Consider the following 20,343-nt stretch of genomic DNA (forward strand, 5'->3'; position numbering starts at 1 on the left):
TTAGTCTGGTGGCAGTGAGTTTTGCACAGGTAAACAGTGCTCTAGTTATCTCCATGTCACATATCATTCTTATAACCTCCCCCTAAGCACAGTCACGTAGTTAGCATAAATCTATGTGCACTAAAGCAAACTTTGCTTATGATAATGCCATTTCCAAGTAAGACGGACAAATTGTTGAGTGCAGCTCACCACAAAACCCAGACAATGCACCGCATTCATGTAAGTGACGGGTCTTGTTTTCTTTATGACCTTCATGAAGTCAAGTGATGTGAAAAAATATGTTTTTCCATGCCTCTCCATCCTATGGACATGGCGTTTATTTTAGGCGCTTGCCGTTCCTTTTTTCACTCTCTCCCTTTGCTTTTTGCAATCAGTGTGCCTTTGGCCACTATGGTTGAAACCACATCGTTTCCACACCCACACACGGACCTCTTATCCTCTGCGCCACTCTGTAAAAACATATGCAGAAGTATTTCTATATATACATGCACTTTAAACAGAAAGAGAGCTCTACAGGCCACTTTTGTTTGGATATAGGGCTTTATGGGATAGAGATGGCTGCCAGTGATTGGCTGCTCTACTTATCCAGCACCAGCAGTAGCAGTGCGATGAGGAAGGACAGAACTCCCTCATTCCTGCTGTGCGTCAGAATCAGGGTGGGACAAAATTCAGAATTGGTTTGCTTTTGAATTCATAAGTGTGAAATTAAATTGGCTATCTATCTATCTATCCTTGCATCTATCTAATCCATCCACCTTCGTACGTAAAGGCTTTTACTTCATTAAGTTCAAATTGCAATTTTATTTGCTTACTTAATTCAAATTCTGAAATGAAAAGGAATTTAAATGCATTCCAAATTTGCTTCTCAAAGGCACAACCCAGGTCAGAAAACTTACCTCTGTACTATGCAGTATGCAAATGCAGTAGCAGTATGAATGCAGCATGTCTGGGAATGTATTTATACTGCACACCTGCATACCTCGTACTTCATTTACTGTTGAGAAGTTAATTCTTCATGGAACAGCACCTACTCTAAAAAGTATGAGTCTGGATGCAGCTCCTGTGATTCCTGGACCAGGCTCTGCACATAAGTAAGGCCTTCCCAGGGGGAAATTCCCTCGAAATGTGCACATTTGAATGGCGGCTTAAATAGTGGTCATATTCTTCTCATTGCCTGTGTTTAGCAAACACGCTGATTTTCCCCAAAGCGACGGGATCTTTCCCGCTCTGCATGCTCTAGTCGCTACTTGATATATACTGCATGCAAGTTGTATATCGTAAAATGAGGAGTGTAAACTGCAACAGGAACTCCGCTGGGTGGCCTAAGTGGTGATGTGTAATCGGCAGTAAATCCAGTCCTTGGGGGGTCTGCACAAAAAGCTGGAGGAGGAAACCAAGACATCTCAGCGGGCCATCTGTGGTCCTTTTTTGTGGGTTGAGGCATCTGTATCAAACAGGTTTCTTTCTGTCTGGAGTGGAGAGACGCACAGGAGAGGAAGGAAGACTCTTGATGATGAGCACTGAGGATGTCACCACAACAATACATCTTACACCGATAGGAGTCCTATGAAGTGACTCACTGAGTAATTACGGAACATTAGCTCTGATCCAAAACTTATTGAGCTACCCTGCTGTTTACAGTCTACATAAGCAGCAGCATCTTAACTGAAATGGAACGTCATATGACTCATTTGAAACACTGACTCATGATTCCAAAAAGCATTTAGCCAAGCAAATGACAATCCTCAAATAAGCTTAAAAAATACATACTGGCTCAAACTGGTAATTTTCTAATTGAGTGAAATATTTTGAAATGCTGAACGAAATAAAAATTCTTAACATTTCGCTCAAGTTTTAGACCATCTTGTTCACAAGGATACATGTGATACTGCGTTTTATGACAAACAAAGTATCTTTAAAATATAGACAGAATTTTATCTTTTGCCGATTTGTTGCCTTCAAATGCCGCTGGAGAAGGCAGCACAATAGTTTTGTAACAAAGTACGGTACGAATAATAATGCATTGTAGTTGACAGAAAATGCTCAAACACAATAAGGACTGAATGAAAGAGTTTATAAACATACAAAGGCAAAAGCTGAATACAATACGCCTTTTTATTTTTCATTTTCTTTTACAGAAATCTTTTATCTTTTCCACACGGACATAAGGCAGTATTTTTTTGTGAACATGAAAATATCATAAAAAAAAAAAAAAAACCATGAAAGATGACCAGCTTTGGGATTAGGTTGACATTTTTCCATTTATTTTTCTTCATTAAATTAAAAGGGAAAGGCAGAGAATCCTCCTTGACAGTGTTTCTGTGTACTGTGTAGAAAAACAGCATGAATCATTAGAAAAGATAGACCCTTGCTGTAACAGAAGGCAGGGTTGCTGGAGCCAAGAGGACATGATGTGGATGGGGTGATATTGAGGTCTGACACTTTATTTCGGACAAATTTCCAGAGGGAAAAAATATAAGAAGTGCCAACTACAAGCCTGACATATTCTCTCACATAGGCACACAGAACTTTTTAACAGTCTGGAAAACGACGATGTTACCACATACACAGTTCTGAGTCGAAATGAAGATTAGGTCCTTGTGAGTAATGCTGCTTCATTCAACTCAGACACTGGAATAAATCTATTAGACACTAAATAAAGGCGTCCGTTCTGGTGTTTCATCTAGCTGGACTCCAGCAGCTAAGCGAGCACAGCAGGCCGGCTTTCGGTTTGACCTTTTATTGTGTCAATTAAGGTTTAAAGGTTTAAATAGAATGCAAACATGATATAAACAGTAAAAGGTCACGTGACCTGGCTTTGGTTGCTGATGAACGACAGGCAGGTTATTATTTGTGGCACTTTCTAGAGCAGACTAGCTTCATTTGGCACTGAATTCACTCAGATGGAGAACGGAAAGTCAGACATAAACTTGCCAAATCCTTCAGAGGATGTTTTATGTGGTTTCGTGCTTTAAACAGTCTCAGTCCATCAAGCTAAGTGGAGGGAAGTAATGCATGAAAAATGTGGACGTGTTGACGGACCGTTTGGGTAAATAATGACTATTCAAGATGAGTTAATAAGTAAACAATTTAATAGGCAATCTACTTAGGATGCCATAAAAACTTTAAGTGTGTTTACGCGCGTGATAAATTACTACGAACAAAAAAATGAGGCATTCGTGTCAAGTGATGCTGATCATCTGACCGAAACAGTCAACACAAAACGGTTATTATCTCCTGAAAATGTACGAATGATGCTAATCTAAAACAAGACTGACTTCCCAGCAACCCGGAGTGCTATTAGAATCACAGTTCTCAAGCAAAGGTCTTGGCATCCCTCAGTCAACTCGAAACACGGTCACGGATGTTTCTCCAAGCCCAAGAATAGATATACAGGTTTTGTAATGCAGTTTTATAACATCGTAATCACACACACGCTATCAAGGACTGAAAAAAAAAAAATGACTGTAAGATGAGCTGGAATCAAGATGCGAGGAGAGATAGCAACAATACATCATCAACCACATGGTAACAATTTTGAAAATCTTTGTTAACAGCTTTGATTTGACACTTAGAAAGGCTTTGATTTTTCTTTAATTTTTATTTCAAGACAAAAGTTAGGGTTACTGGTTCATTTTTTTTCTTTTTCTTTTTTAATAGCTGCAGCCATTTTGTTCAGACGGATATATTCTCTTCCCCAGACGCTTGTGCAAATTGTTCAACTAAGTCTAGGTCCGACCATGGACATATATAAATAGAGATTTCTGTGTGTATGAGACGTCTCTGGCAGTGTTCTCACAGTTCTTCAGTAACCAATTAAAGACGACTATAACATCTGTATGACAAAACTCAGGATCACTGATTAACACTAAGAATTATGGGACGTGCAACATGATGTAATCCATTTTGTGAAGCATTTAAGTAGACACTATGATAAATGTCTCATGTTTTAGGGCAAAATAGGGTTGAATAAAAATCTTGACAGCGAATGGAAAATAAGTCGGGCCCTTACAGCCTCTCTCTTGCTCTTTCTCTCTCTCCCTCCACAGACATGCCTCGGTGAGTTTAATGAGGATGAAAAATGTTCATACTAAAACATGAAGCAACACCTCATGCTCATTCACACTCATGGCTGAACGCAGTTTTAAGCCAGGTAGATGTAAAAAGCCAAACGGTATGGAAAGTCAGCTGACCAAATCCTATGAGCTGCTCCTATAAATTAACAAGAGTGGTTTGCAAAAAATAAAATAGTGAAACGTATGTTAAAAAAAATTCTAAGCACTTCTATGAAGCCTTTATAGGGTTATATAGGAGATTACATAGAGTGAATTCAGGTACATGGGGTGTTTTAATGCATCATACAAACAGAATTGGCCTGGTTTCCATCTTCAAGATCAAAAAGTGGCCCAATTTTGCTAATACAATGCATTCTTAATTCTTTATAATACCACTGCTTTAATGCACTATAATACTTATCTAATGGTTACTCCCTTTAAAAAAACAACACAGTATCAACACCAGATTTCATGTTGTTTTATAATGCATTATAGTCGTTCAAGTTGTTAACCTGGCTAAGCAGTGAATGAATCTGCACTCAAAATACTGTAATAGATACAGGCTTCATACAAAGTGCTACTGAATATCCGTAGTATTGGTAATTAGCTTCTGAGCAGAGAGCACTGGTGTAGATCTCTGTAATTCCTCAAAAACACAAGGAGGAATCATTGAGACACACGGAGCGATCCAAAGCCTGCAGGGAATTTCCATACTCTTCTGTGTGATTAGGTCGGCCTATAACCAGCAATCACAGAAATACCAGAGCTCCAGAGAGACACTCACTCAAAACACAATAACACCCTCTGCAGAGCGCTGGGTCATTCTTTCTCTGATCTGCTCCCGCTTATCACAGCGTTCCTTCTTTTTGTTTTCTTAGGGAATTCTCTGGAGTGCTCTGCGCTGAGAGGCCAGCTCCTGTACTGAAGGACATAAATCGCGAGAGGGCCTGTGATAGCGAGTGTGTGTGTGTGTGCGAGGGGTCTGTGTTTAGTCTAAGCGGGGAGATTTAGCCACAGTGAAGATAACTGAGCCCCAGATTTCAGAGACCCACGGGTGACGGCCAAAACTGTGTTTGTGCGTGAATGAGATAGCAGACGGGAAGAAAGCGACAGAGATGAAAAACAGGATGGACGTCATCAATCAGCTTTTTGATTTTATAAGCCCAAAAGAGCTGCTTGTCACATTTATGTCCTCATGAGGAAGTCCATCAGCTGTAATTAAAGCCATAAAGACTTTGTAGATATGCAATAAGATGCCAAGGTTGAGAATGGCACGCGGACGGATGTTTTCTTGGCATTGCCCATGTGAGCATGGGAATACGTTGTTAAAGTGGCTCCACATTGCCACATTAAGCTTTAGTAAATTTTAGATGCAATAAGGTGAATCTCATAACTACACGGGAAACAGAAAATTATATTTTGTGTGTTTCATGACAATTAAGCACATTTTAAATTCCCATTACCATAATGCAAAACAAAAAAAAAAAAAACAAAAAAAAAAGTTAAAGTTATTAACTTTAGGTTAGTGTTTATTTGACTGACCTTCATTTATGCAAATTAAAATAAAATGTTTTACATTTATTTAATTTTTATTTCGGATTTTTGGAGATTTCTTTGAAACTGTAATACAGCATTTTCTTTGTAATCAGAATCTCATGAAAAATATGATTAAGAAGAATATGAATTAAAATAACACTAATAATAAAGCTATAGAAAATAATACTAATAATAATAATACTTAATTTAAATGCCTTCAGAACTTTTAGGGAAAATGTGCTTAGTTTTAATGAAAATAATGTAGCTTCATTTTCTGCAATATATAATTTCTGATGATTTTGGTGAACAATGTAACCTGAATGCGTTTTTATGAAATTCACCCAAATACGTAAACCCGTCTTTTAGTCTAAATCATTCACAGAGACAAACAAACATGAACCTCTGGAGAACAATACACTAGTAGTAGTTACAGCTACTAGATCAGAGAGACACACAGTGCAAATCAACCAGGTTAAAGGGAATGTTTTGCACCAAAACACGTGGCAGGTTCCCTCAAAACCAGTGCGTTTGGGCATGAGGAGAGGTGGTATGGTGATAGAGAGATGGTTCTATTCGCTCTGATCTCATGCTGTTTGTCTTGTCTGTCGGGCTTATCGTGCAGAGAGGAGTATGACTAACACAACACAGCAGGTCAGAGCAATAAACTACACACAGGCATGAATGAGGGAGTGATGAGGAGATACAGAGAGAGAAGAGCAGAGGGCACGTTACGCCCAGTGTCATCCACAGGGGAAGTCGACTCTGGACTTTAAAGCAAAAGCCGAACACCTTTATCACGAGTTGAACGAGGTTGCATCTTATCACTCCAAAAAGGGACACCCAATTCCAACAGATATAGACCCATATAACCATAAAGTGAAAGAGGATACACCTGCCGGTTGTGCTAACAGAGACGCCCGGGTCTGAGGAGGATGATATGAAGCCGAGCAAAGAAAAAGACAGGAGCATGATGGGACATGCAAGATGCTTGGGATCAAAGCTCGATGATATCTCCGAAAGCAACCGCAAAAAACAACTGATCCAAAAAAGACAGAGGAATAAAGCAAGAGGGTATCTAAACAGCTACTTATATTTGACCTTATCCATCAAGAAAAACCTTGTAGTCTCTGACTCTTTGCTTCGGAAAATTAGCAAACTGAGAAACTACCGCCAGTCTTCATCCCAGTGTGAGACCACATAGTTTTCAAAGTACGGAATGAGTGATAGGTGCCTATTTTCCTATTCCAGTGATGTGTGGCAGCTGCTCTCTGATGATGAGGCACTTCTGCGTCCACAACATCTGCGTCGGTAATACACCCTCTGTTTTACCGCCCTCGGCATCATCAGAGAGCTATAGAAAAACACGAGCAAACCAAACCTGCCACATGCAAAGACAAATGTTAGCAGCAATAAACCTACAACTTCCAAGGCAAATAATTTTCTTCCTCTCACCTTTAACAGACACAAACCAGGGCTGTGGTTTCTTTAGCTGGTGACAGGTGCATGCGGGATAACATTACCCATATTGTCCGTTTCGTAACTTTTATGAACGAGACTTGGGGAGGAAATCGGCCAGTAACCAAGTCAATAGTAAATTCCCAGATGGTGGGGGTTGCAGTAAACTAAACCCGCTACTGACTTCGATAGTAAAAGTATGTTTAAGTCCGCACGGACTGCCTGCTGGCACAACCGGAGCATTAACCAAGTTTTGAGTGAAACCAGATGGTTCGAGAGTGCAGGAGTTTTGCCCTGCGCGAATGACCCATAATTTAACGTCAGTAACAAAGCATCTCGAAAAAAGGGAGGAGGAGGGGGAGGGAGGGAGGGGAAAAAAAATCTAAATTGCTTCAAAACGGTTTCAAAATCCTGCAGCTTTTAAAAGCTGTGGCAATAGTGTCTATCAAGATAAGGAGACTATTTCCTGACCCTCACAGAGAGAACTTCACCTCCCGCAGGACGGGTTTAACTAAATGAGTGAACATGTCTTATAATACTAAGCTTCCCTGCCGGTTTCTCCTTCCCCATGTTTATGTGAGTGTAAACGGGATTCTGAAGGTGCGGAGGGGATGAATGTGGTGGTAGGGGATGGCAGAAGGAAAGCCCACCATTCGCACACCCTTGACTTGTGAGCTGTCAGTCTTTCCCGTATGTGTCTGTCCTTTGATTTGTGCATGCAGGTGTCTGTGTGCTGGCATTCTGTGAAATCAAGTGAAACACAGAAGAAAGGGAAGGAGAAGCAGGAAGAGTGAGCTCGGGTTCTGGTCCGGTCAGCAGGACTCCTCCAGAGCGTTGACCACTTGTTCCAGGATGTCAGGGCAGTGATCAGCAATCTGTTGCAGGACGGAGTTTGCGTATTCCTGTAGTTCGGCACTCTCTCGTTCACACTGCTCCAGCTCGGATTCCAGCTGAGGAACCAGACAGAAACAAAAGTGCTTGTTAATATTACATTTATTATACCCATACTCCTAAATCATTCTATTTCTGAGCTTTGCCGTCTGCTATATAATCACTTTATTACTCATGTCCAATTTGGCTGCAGAGTACACATAATATTCCACAAATGTGTTGCTGCATAAAGTTCTGGAGTCAAAAAATGTGAACCTGATAATAGTTGGAGGTATTTTCCATTGTTACTTCATGTCAACTAATATGCAGTAATTAACTAATGTTAACAAATGGAACCTTATTGTAAAGTACTACCACACCTCTCAACCTCGACAAAATAATATCACACAGACTTCAGTGCCTTATTGTTTATTATTACACGGCTCTGTGGAATACTTGATTCTGATTGGTCAGTCGTGACAGCAGTCGGCACTGTACTCGTGCTCGAACAATTTTTTCTTGGTGGAAGCTTTGTGTTTGTTTAGCAAATAAGATATTAAAACTTGATTCAGAATGGTGTACAATTGTTTAATTAAGCCATCTTGGTATTACAGACTCGCTCTCGTTTCATACAAACGTAGCTGCTGCTATTTGACTATGATTGTTTTGTACATTGTAATGGATTATAAGAGAACTAACTAACTGGTAAAGTAAAAATATATACATTTTTAATTTTCTTAATTATTTTATTGCTTTAATTATTTTGTGGTGAAATGTGTAATAAATAAATACATTTCCTTTAAATGTCCGTTTAGTTTGAACTTGCCGCTTGCTTGCAACTGCTGTCTTCACGGAAGCTTTGCGTTCAAATATTTCAACTCAAATCAATATTTTGCATCTAATTATTTACTTATGTGGCAAGTAGCCATGTAATAAACGTGATAATGTAGATCCAGCCGGTTGTTCTCGCAGAATAAACCCTGACAGGGTGATCAAGAGCTTCAGTGTCGGGGTTTATTCTGTGAGAACAACCGGCTGGATCTACATTATCCCTTACATATAATAGATCAAGATTGACAAACAGTGATGCACCATCCAGCACACTGGTTCCACTCTTCTCAGGCGTTAAATACTCAGGGGTAACAAGCATCCAGAGCACTATTAAATAGCCCACAGAGAACAGAGTCTAACGAATCAAACTGACAAAAAATGAGAAATGAGGGAATTGTGGGGCTGATTGAGAGCGCAGACATGTGATGATGGAGACCCCTCGCCTCTCCCCCATTTACCTCTCTGTCTCTCTCGTCTAGCCCTTAAAACACTACTGAAAACAAATCACCTCACCGAGCACTTCTTTTTAAATCGTCATATAAAATTCAACACTTGGAATTTGCCCGAAAGGTTTAATTTTCCGCTCATTAAAAGAAACTTAAACTAAAGAGAGGGATTTAACATTTTACAGCACCTCTGTCTAATGATAATCACAGGTGTGGTTATCTTTAATGCTCAAATCCTTTTTCCAAATGATTTCCGTAGAGGTTTGGCTATGGGATGTGGAGAAATGAGAGGAGAGAAGGGGGATTCCTGGACACTGGCAATGCCAAGCACGCCAGGAAATATGCCACGGCAGGAGCAGGTGCCTCTTAACTTACTAAAACACACACACACACACACACACACTGTGGCACACGGGAAGCAGATGCTAATGTGGCCAGCAGACAGTTTATTTTCTTTCAAATGATTTAAAAAGACAAAAATATACTCTCATCAAGAGGACTAATTATTCAAACACTGTGAGACAAAGAGGGAAGGAAATGATTAATAAAGGGAGCTGAGGCATGTGCATGGATTATCAATTACCGTAATCACAATTTTTATCTTGTTCTCCAGGAAAAATATTTAAAGATCTTTAAAATAAGAACTTGAGAAGCAAAATTGCATAAGATAATAAACTAGCATAAGATTGTAAGATCATCATTGTCTGATAATCGAGAATGTAATCGTTGTGTTTATTTTACTTACCCAGTGGCAGGCCAAGGAAACTTTTTTTTTTGCATTTCCTTTGCTGATTTTAGAGAAAAATCAGCGGAAGTTTGTGCAATGGGTTTAAGTTTGGTAATGTAATAAAGACTGCTAGACATTTACCGGTAGATGAAAACATAATTAATATGCCAAAATACTAAGTAAAGAAACACTGAACGGGAGGTAAAATTGATGCTATATATAATCTATAAAGCTTTCTTATACAATAGATAAGTTTAGAATTTTTTTTAAAGGGGCGCTATTATGCTTTTTCACTTTTTCAGCATGAGTTAGTCTGTAATGTTGCTGTATGAGCATAAAAAAAGATCGGCAAAGTTACAAAGCTCAATAGTTATCACTAATGTCAGAAATATCGCACTCAAATTGATTTTATTTTGAAGCAATATTTACAGCTGAAGCTCGCAGCAGGCGACTGTGGTAAGGGGCATGACATTTCCTGGCCAGGCGCCGAGTGCTGTCAATCACGACACATACCAATCACAGCACATTTCGTATTGCAGAAGGCGGGCCTTCATTTAATACAGGAACTCAATGAGCCGTTCATGCCAGACTGAAGAGAGAGGTGTTGTATTAATATAAAATATTTGAAAAATTATGTTTTTCAAACAACCTAATATGAGAGCCTGTTCTTGTACACCACCTTGTAAAAGAGCATAATAGACCCCTTTAATCAAGAAACAAGAGAACATTAAGTATATGATTTTTTTTTTTTCTTTGCAGTGTATCAACTGTACTATTACACTTTTAAACAGACACACACACAGTCTCTGACTAAGATCCCACTGAACCCAGACTGTCCCGGGTCCCCATCCGTGGCCTCTGTTTGGCCCTATCTGGACAATCAGTGTTTTGTGGCACTGTAACGCTTTTAAATTGCTTTTCGGATTTGAACATGAGCCACTGAACCAAAGCCCATAGAAAGTGGAATATTTCACAAAAACCCACAAAAGTATTTTCTTTGGCTCTCCTGGCCTATGAACGCCAGCTTTAACAAGGTTAATGATAAAGACATCTGTAACAATAACTGGAAGTAAAATTCATACATCATAAAATATGTTTCCCTTTCATGTGTGTTTTTGTGTAGGTTTGGAACTTGCAACTATTTCATAATTAATGAATCAAAACATGCCACAGCGGGTCACCGGGGGCAGGCGGAGCGATCCGTCAGACGGGTGTTTGCACAACGGTAGGGCAAACATGCTGGGAAGAGAAGTCCCGCCCTTCATGAGCCACACAGCTATTGCTAATGTGATGCTAGGCGCTCACAGGGTTTGAGTGTTTCCATCTCAGGGCCTCTGAGCAAAGACTGAGCAAAGGAACTGATCAAATCATGGATTTCAGACCTGGTCAGGAATTAAGAGGGCATAATAATGCAAAACAGTGACAAAAAGCTATGCAAGGAGGACAAAATGGCTATTTGAGAAGTCCAATTTCATAAGGCAAAGATGTAGATGAAACAATGCATCGAATGATTGGCTGATGCCAATACTGAAATTATAGTGTTGCTGATATCGCCTGTCGGGTCATTAGGCGATGGCTGCCCTGGCCCAATTGAACTTCTCATGATCTCGTCACCTGTGGCGACACTCCTGGGAGGCTGGAGTCCGACGCGTTGGCCTGGCCAAGAGAAAAGCGAAGATGTGATGGAGACGAACGAATGAGGGAAAGAGGAGGAGTGTATTGAGTCATGAGAGGAGGGTTAATGAGCCTCATCGGGGGCTGATGTATGGGCCTGCGTGAGGGCGCAGTTTGGCAGAGTGCCGCCGCTGTAAGCTCCATTAAGAGCAGACAGTGGAGAACTGGAGGAGAGGGAAAGACTGGCCAGGGGGCGGCCAGTGCTGCCACACGTGTGGCCTGCTAGGGCTTGAAGAATTGAGTGGGCATGTGGAAGTTTGTGAAGACAATGCTACTTTTAGGGTGCTGGCAATCAATGTTAATGGTTACATCATTACGTTACTCCTGCAGAAAGCTTACAGTATTTTACACATCACATACTGTACTTGGTCATTTATTCTATTTTTGGCTAATTTGAGCTTTAAACAACCAAAAAGAGTGTAGCATGCTCAGCTCTGATTAGAATCCACTCCCTAAATTTTACCATTAAAATTGGCAGATTCTGTCTAGTATGGATATAAAACTAAAACTGCGAGATGGTTTAGAGTAATTATTAATCTAAAAGACTGGGAGATAATTAAATAAATATATGCACTATGTCAGAGCGGATCACAGTACTGTTTTCTTGAATTTAGCATCAATGACAAATTTTCAATAAAATAATTTCCCCCAAATCATGCAGTCCTACTCTCTAGACTCATAAAATCAAGTATTTTTTTAGTAAAGTAATAAATGGTACGTTTTCTTAACTTTTTCTCTCACTCTCTCCCAGAGTCGTGGATCTATAGTATGTCTGGCTTGTGGTTGTTTTTCTGAAAGGTATTTTATGCAGTTTATAAGTGTTTATTCCTCATATTTTGTATGCAATTAAATGTATGCAATGTAAATGCATCAAGTTCACGAATTAAATTAAGAGAAGCAACATTACTTATGTTGCGTACATTAAGTAACACTCATAACTCCCTAAAAGTAATATGGTTACATTAAAGGCTGGACTACACAACACAACTTATAAATCTGAGCACTAGATTTCCTTCACTTGCCAATTTTGTAAACGCTTACAGAGAACCGAGCATCATACAGTAAACAACTTAGGTTCACACACTACTTTCACATCACCCAGAACACAACAAATGCAGAAACATGCGCCTCGTTGCTAGGAGATGCATGAGAAATTAAAACAATATGTGTTCAAATTCAGCTCAACATATCAATCATATTTAATATCCTCATACTGGATGGAACCATAGTTTGAAACAAAAAAACAAAAAATGAAAACACTATGAATTTCTATGAAATCTGTCAACAACAGCCTAAAATCTGCAGACTGTCTTTGACTTTAGTCATCTAGCACCACATCCAGACTCCAAATCAGGGCAAAATTCTGTAAAAATCAAAAGTTGCATTGTGTATTCCATTCTTAAGAGTCCTAAGCGTTATCCCAACTTTGCTGCAAAGAGATCTGAATGTTTAACCAAAGTGATTTACACAGCATAACATATTGCTGTACTAGCACTAAATATAAAAGTTCCTTTAAAATGTTTTATGCAACTAATACCTGAACACATTGAACAGGAGCAGCACAGACACACAGCTAAAGAAGCAGCTCCTTGGTGTGACAAAAGGACCATCAATTCCTGTTTTATGACTGTGTGTGTACTTAGCAGAAATCCTCAAAAAACAGAGCTATAAAGATAAAAGATATAGCACTCCATACAGAGAAAGTATCTGTATCTGTCCCCACACCAGCCTTGACCCGAAAACATGAGGCAAGTCGAGAAGATGAGAGACAGAGATGAGGGAACAGTTGAGAAAGGAGCGCATTATCATGTGTTATCATTGCAGATTATTGTCAGGTGTTGTTGTGTGCGTATGGTCAGCCTCCTCCGCCTGTCTTGATAAACAACAACTACATTAATGAGAGCAGAACAAACACAGCAGCGGACCATCACAGTCAGACAATGACAGGAGAGTCTGGACTGTGCTGACGGCACTGACGATGACTCAGAGGGGATGTGTTTCAACAAACGCTGGGCCGCACATTTACGCCTGGAGTGGCACATGGAGATCAAACGGCTGAACTCAATCCCTTCAAGCAAATCCGCTCTCCACATCACCCTGGATGACACCGCCTCATCTCTGCAACATATACTCATCCAGATCCTCCAATTTAGTGGGACAAGGGGAATGTTAACTAGTAAGTTCTCAATCCCATAGCTAAGAAAAAAACGGCAATCAAAAGCATCCAAGGCCGTGGCCAACAAGCTCCAATCAAAAAAGAAAGAGAGAGTGTGAAGTAAAGGGGGATCTGGAGTTTGACTGCCATCTGCTAAAGCAATCAAGACTTGTTCAATAAATCTGCATAACGAAATAACGCCATTAGCCTTTCCCCTAAATGTGACACTGCTACAGTGTTTTGAGAGAAAACAATGACTCCTTTTGCAGGAGTAGGAGGAGCTTATTTTCTCCTCATTTTTAAGAAAATCCCCCTCAAAATAAACCTTGAGCCACTTTTCACACTCAAAGCTCCTTTCTTGAAGGTTCTTCTTTCCAGGCCAAGCTTAAAATGCTCCCCTCTGGTGTTCTTCTGCTGGTTCTTGTCTGCCATTACCTCTGCCAACCAGACACACCTCCTGGATGGAGGTTTTACCCCCTTCCACACCACTTATTTTCCAACAGGAATGAGCTAGATGAACTGTAGTCACTGCTTTGGATGGCACACTGCCCATGGACGCATGCATACTGCACGTATTGCTCTAATCTGATTGTATTTACACAACTTCAAAGGTGCATCAGTGAACCTGGGAACAAACTCAAGATCAGATGTATTTGCCAATGGCAAACATCAAATACCTGAAAGACACTCAAGATACTTTTTGTTTGTGGCACTTGGGAGTCACAAAGGTATCCAAAGGTAAACCAGATAACCAAAAGCAATACTTTTGGATGAACAGAAATTCTAATGACAAAATCTACATGGATTCTCGCTATTTTATAGTGTTTCCTCTACATCTTATCATGGACCAACACTTCTGCACAATTATTTGAGTTTTATCTATCATTCTTTTGTGGTAGCAACTTTTCAGATAAACCTGACCCTGGATGACAGAGCAAACTGTGGTTGGCTGCTTTACTCATCAGTCAAACAGTCTCTACCTGGAGGGGTTTTGGACAAAATTACAAAAGCATAAAACCATCAGCCTTTGTCCCTCCTCCAGCTGCAGGCGCAAGTCTCTGAAAGCAAACTCTTAATGGAGAGTCTTAAGAAGAGATTTACACTCCATCCTGACTGCTACGGTTGGGTGGCTAAGCTACAAGCTCCTATCTTTGAAATCTGCTTTATCTTTGTTAGACTAAACTCTACATTACTCTCTTTGCTCTCTACTTATCCTTCCCCTTGGCTCTCCCAGACTCTTAGCAGACACACAAACATATCTCTAAAAATGGTCTCTTTGGACAGTGTTGAGCTCATGACGAGCTCTTTCCCCACTTCCTCCTCGTTAGAGCAGGAAGCCTCTGCGGCTTTATAAGAGCCACTTAAACTGGGATCTCTCTCGCCCTTTCTCTGTTTGTCTTTCCCGTGCTTATCATCTTACTGTACTTACAGCATCCTAGCAGCCTGATGTACCATTTCATCCATTTCTCCCTCATTTTCACCCCCAATTTCTGAACAGAACACTCCCAATGTGACTAGACCCAGTTCTGTTTTGCAAACTACACAAACCAATCAGAATGAAGGGGGTGTGGCCGTTTATAAAAAGCAACTGCATAAAGACCGCATCTGATTGGAACCGCCCTCTGCCTCATCTGCGGCCGGATCTGTGCACCCCATCAGTCAAGTGTAATTGAGTTTCAGGGGGGAACGCGGACACACGAGTCGCACCCCTGCCCGCAACTTTGAACGAGACTGAAGGACTTCAGCGGAGTGGGGCACATATTACGAAGTATGTGGTCAAGTCAGGGACGCAATCACGATCGAAACACAGATTGAAATAACTTTAGTGTTAACACCCACCACAAGTTGATGAAAGCCCGGTTTGATTTTTGTGCTGCTTAGATATTTTTCGTTTTTGTATTTTTTCCCTCCAATGACTCAGCCCAAACTGCTGCGAGGACTTCAGGATGCATAGGGATAAATTACAACCACATTCCTCCACAGGCTCCAAGCGGCGCAAACTTTCCTAGCTGCTCCTAATGATCATGTCTGGACTGTTGTGAATCCTCGATTGCTAACGAACAGGAGACAGAGCTATGTGAAATGTCACTGCTGTAGGAGACGAAAAACAGCAACGTCAACGAGCCAATCGTTTTCTATGGCAACGGATCTTAATGGAACGGGCCTCACCCTAAACAAACCATCCCGATGGTTAGCATGGAAGCACTCGGCCTTTAAAAGAGCCCAACAGGCTATTAAATATTTGTGGAAAATAACCTGCTTTTGTAAAGCCCTTCTCAATCCTTAACGCCTTTTATTAACCTGATAGGCCCTGACTGAGCTGTAAGACTTGTAATATGGTTGCCTACTGGCTTAGACTGCAAGCAAAAAGAGGAAGGAGTCGGATACATCACGGTATCTTTTTCCAAGCCAAAGTTCAATCAGAAACAGATGCCACGACTGCGAATGGTGTGGGTTTTGTCGCATGTGAACGCAAATAAAGCCATCAGAAATGCAGCGCCACAGACTGACAGCTCCCCTCTTGGCAGGATGATTCATCAGCTGGCCAATAGAGTGACAAACCTCCGAAATATTTCGTGTTTAGACTGAAGCCCCGTTTTTCATTACTTTCAAAGGACGGAAGAACAAATAAACACATATAAATACATAAATGAAAAATCAGAACATAGCTACGATTGAAATGTTCATTTGTATGGCGCGTCAGCTGGTGTAGTTTATGCTGTTGTGGCTCGGTCGGTGTAACCCAAGCTCGGGAACGCAAAAACCCGATTCGTCAGGGCGAGAAAATCACAATAAACCTGCTGAAGTATTTCGCTGTTTGCCTTGGCGGCTTCCAGCTGAGAAGGCTCAATCATGCTTATGGTTTCATCATTTGGGGGTATTTATTTCATATATTATTCTTCCTCTCGCCCCGAGTCGAATGTGTTGCGAGTTGAATCCTCGTTTCAGGTCTGGAGTCTGAGGTGCTTTCATACATATTCGCTGGGTGGGAAAATAAAGAAGCAGCGAGCCCTGGAACAGACAAACACGGGGCACAGAGGGCTCATCTCGCATCACTTTGAAGACGGGAACACGATTTCCCTTGCTCTGGATGTTTAGGGGTCGATGGAGAAGTTTTGTTGGTTTAGCCGGTCAGCACCCCCTCAGGATTATAACTCGTTGAAACGATGTATTACAAAAACAGCATTTGAGAATGGATTTAGAAAAACTCAGAACTAAAGGAACCAAAGCAACAAGACGTGCTCGAGACTTCAGTTTAGATTAGAGCCTAAAAAAATGATTTAAATTTTCTTTTGTGAAAATCACTTAACCCGCAGTCATGATGTTGTGAGGTTTTACTACCAGATTGCTAAAGCATTCAGAGTGGTTTTTATTCTCTGTGATGTTCTTGTTTCTAGACTTGACCTTCAAATGTAAGTTTAAGGAATTTTTATTTATCACTTTATTGTCCTCCAGGTAAAAACTGTAATGCCGCACAGTTTGAGACTTTACCCACGTCTGTGTGGGATGAGCTATAAATCAAAGATTAATACTAGGTTAGATGTTTGTTTAAATCTGTAATCTTAAGTATGAACAATACTACTATTGATGCTTGTTTTAACAATCAATGCATCAAAAATCAATAAGTGGTCAGTGTATGACGCCTGTGTGTCTCACCTCCTGTTTCAGTGTTGTGTTAGTTTTAAGGAGTGCTCATTCAGACAACCGCAGTTCAGACGTCTCTACTATGTTAAAGTGTCTTCTGCAACACACCACTGTGACTTACAGATGACTGCTGCTATTACTGACACACGGTGTTTGTTGAACAATGAAGTGAGTAAGTGAACAAGAGGCAGAGAGAGACAGAGACGCTCGTAATGTAAAGGCCCACTTACAGCAGACATATGCACTGGCTCCATGTGTTTTCATTAATCGTGGCTGTGCGGGTTGTGGGCTTGTTCCACTATGTTTACCCCCATTTCCTGCCCGTTTAAATTACACTGCACTTATGTGGCCCTGGATTCATGGGCCTGTCAGCCTGCAGCCCGCCCCACCGGGCACAGACACACTGCAGTCGCCAGCACGACACAACAGGGGGCTGATCCAGGACCAGCTTCTGATGCTTTTAACCAAGTGTATAAGCGAGCATTAGGATTAGGGTTAAATGCAAATGCATGTCATCTTTTGTAATTTTTATGCATCTTTTTGTGCTCAGATTTATGGCTTGAAAAAAGATATCTCTTCTGTTTTTCTTTCGTGTTCTTGAGCCAGGGAGAATATTAATCACAAATGCCAAAACAGGCTGATTAGTACACTGACCAATCAAATGACACAGGGTATGTTTCCAAATGTGACCGAAAAAGACAAAAAGGAGAAGAAATTAAATTAGCTTTCTTCTGTATCAAAGGTAAACTTTCAAGCTTTTGGCAATACTTTCAAATGCAATAGGTGAAGCAAGATGATCAAACTTAGCCAGAATACTGACAGAGTCTATATTATTCGGAGGTCTCATAAAAAATATGCAACAATGAAGGAGCAGAGGTTGGAACATATATCATAGTCCAAAAAGTCGACATGATTATCAAAACCTACCACAATCTAGTACTGGTTTGATTTAAATATCAGCCTCCCTAGAAAACTCCCTCACGGACCCACACTGGAACCCACACAGAGATCTGATGCCAGCTCTGACAGGTGTGAGCCTGAGAATCATCACAAAATCTGCATGAATTCGAGCCGAACTCCTGATCTATTCGAAAGGGAACATCTGAAAACAGATGGCTAAAATAAACATCTATCGGAGTGCCAATCGGAAAAGAAACCGAGAGGAGAAGCGAGCGAAAGACGGATGAAGGTGTGCTGAGAACGAAGAGCAGGAAGAGGGAAGAAAAAAGAATGGAGGACTCAAGGCCTAACAGATTATTTCTGTTTCAGCCCTGAGGTCATTAATAATCAATCTTCTCTAGTTCATGTTTTATTCAGAGTGACCCGTAAAATGCAAGACTCTCCCCTATTTATTCAGCTGGCTTTGTGCTGCCAGATCACAGCCAGATGACTTTGGCCAAGGGCGGTCGAGCACTTCGCTTCTCTCCTCCAAGATTGTAAACTTTACAATCTGATCTTAGATCAGCAGTCTCTAAAGTAAACAGCAGACTCAAACGTTATGAGAGAGGAGGTGAAACTGGCCACAGAACATAACTGACAGCAACTTTCATCAAACAATGACTGCTCATCATAGACACAGCTGCAGCGCAGGAGAGGGGCGTCTCACAGCTGCGGACAATGTCACAGATGATTGCATCCTCTCAAGGAATTATTCATAACGAGGTACTGAAAGCAACAAAAAAGTATCATGGTATTACCATCGAGTTTAGCTAAATATACATACATATATAAACATAAATGTGCATGTATGTGAATGTGTGTTGCTTGTGCGTGCATGGCTAAACACATATTTTAAAAAAAGTTATATTAAAAAAGAACCATGTAAATAAATGGCATGGTAACAAAATATAAATATATAATAAGTAAATTAGGAAATTGCATAATAAAGAACATAAGGTAAATTAAAAGGTATTTGTCAGTGCTTTGTAAAAATGTTATAAATATATTATTTATTAAAAATTATAATAATTTGGCATCCAAAGGTATCTGTACCACCACAGTACTCTTTTGTAACGGCATATTTATCACTCACAACCTAATAACCCTAAAGCTAAATTCTAAAGGCCTTATTAGATGTATAATGCACAATAATTTTGTTTTTGTTCCTGAAAACGCCAATTCTTCATCTAAAATGGGCTGCATTTTTGGTGAGTCTATTGTCTTTGTTGGCTCTGTGGGTTGTATGACTGAGTGGTTCTTTCAGCGCCGGCTTAATCACCTTCCTGCATTCCAGCCGTTTAAACAGAGATGCAGTAACATCCTGTGAACAGCTCAAACCAAATAAAACAACATTACGCCATAAACAGAGAAAAATAACAGGCGAAGAGGACGAGTAATAAAAGAAGCATTGAACACAACAGAGGACGAGCTGGCAGCGAGGCGTAATAGGCCAGTCTGGCTGAGTTTAAGTACTGTATGAGTATGAGTTCACAAGTGTGTGTTTTTGTATGCTTTATGATCAGTGTGTTTACATTGTCTATGTCCTGATTAGTCTATACTTGTCTATACTGTATAGACTATACTAGTCTATACTGATTAGTCTATACTAGTCTATACATGCATTGTGGGCTTATGTATGAAAATTTGATTTTCCTGTCCGAGTAGCTCCACCAGTCGCCATTAAGAGCGAAGGGACAAAAGCTTTAGAAAAAAGCCCAAAAAGTTCTGGGAAACAAATACAAGAAGATACTTCGAAGAATGTTCCAACTGTTTTCTCAATGAAAGTCAATGGGGTCCAAAACTACTCTAGACCCCACTGACTTTCATTGCATTGTACGGATGAAAAAAAGTGGACATACTTCAAAATAGCTTCTTTTGTGTTCCACAGAAGAAAGTTACAAAGGTTTAGAAACTAGGAACTATGAGGATGAGTGAATGATGACAGAAATTTTATTTTTGGGTAAGCTATCCCTTTAAGAGAGGAGAAACAAAAAGGAAACACTGTCTTTA

General features: G+C 40.4%; 1 protein-coding gene across 6 annotated transcripts in view; it reads right to left on the minus strand.

The window, feature by feature from the left end:
* Positions 1-2,097: 2,097 nt before the first annotated feature.
* LOC127956808 (ELKS/Rab6-interacting/CAST family member 1) overlaps positions 2,098-20,343 on the minus strand; it is a 191,761-nt gene continuing 173,515 nt past the window's right edge. For all 6 annotated transcript variants that reach the window (XM_052555019.1, XM_052555018.1, XM_052555023.1 and 3 more), the window contains one exon: positions 2,098-7,996. In XM_052555019.1, coding sequence (XP_052410979.1) covers positions 7,859-7,996 — 138 coding nt within the window. In that variant the 3' untranslated portion in view covers positions 2,098-7,858. The remainder of the gene's footprint in view (positions 7,997-20,343) is intronic.

Source organism: Carassius gibelio, chromosome B4 (genome assembly GCF_023724105.1).
Source record: "Carassius gibelio isolate Cgi1373 ecotype wild population from Czech Republic chromosome B4, carGib1.2-hapl.c, whole genome shotgun sequence".
Classification (NCBI taxonomy): Eukaryota; Metazoa; Chordata; class Actinopteri; order Cypriniformes; family Cyprinidae; genus Carassius; species Carassius gibelio.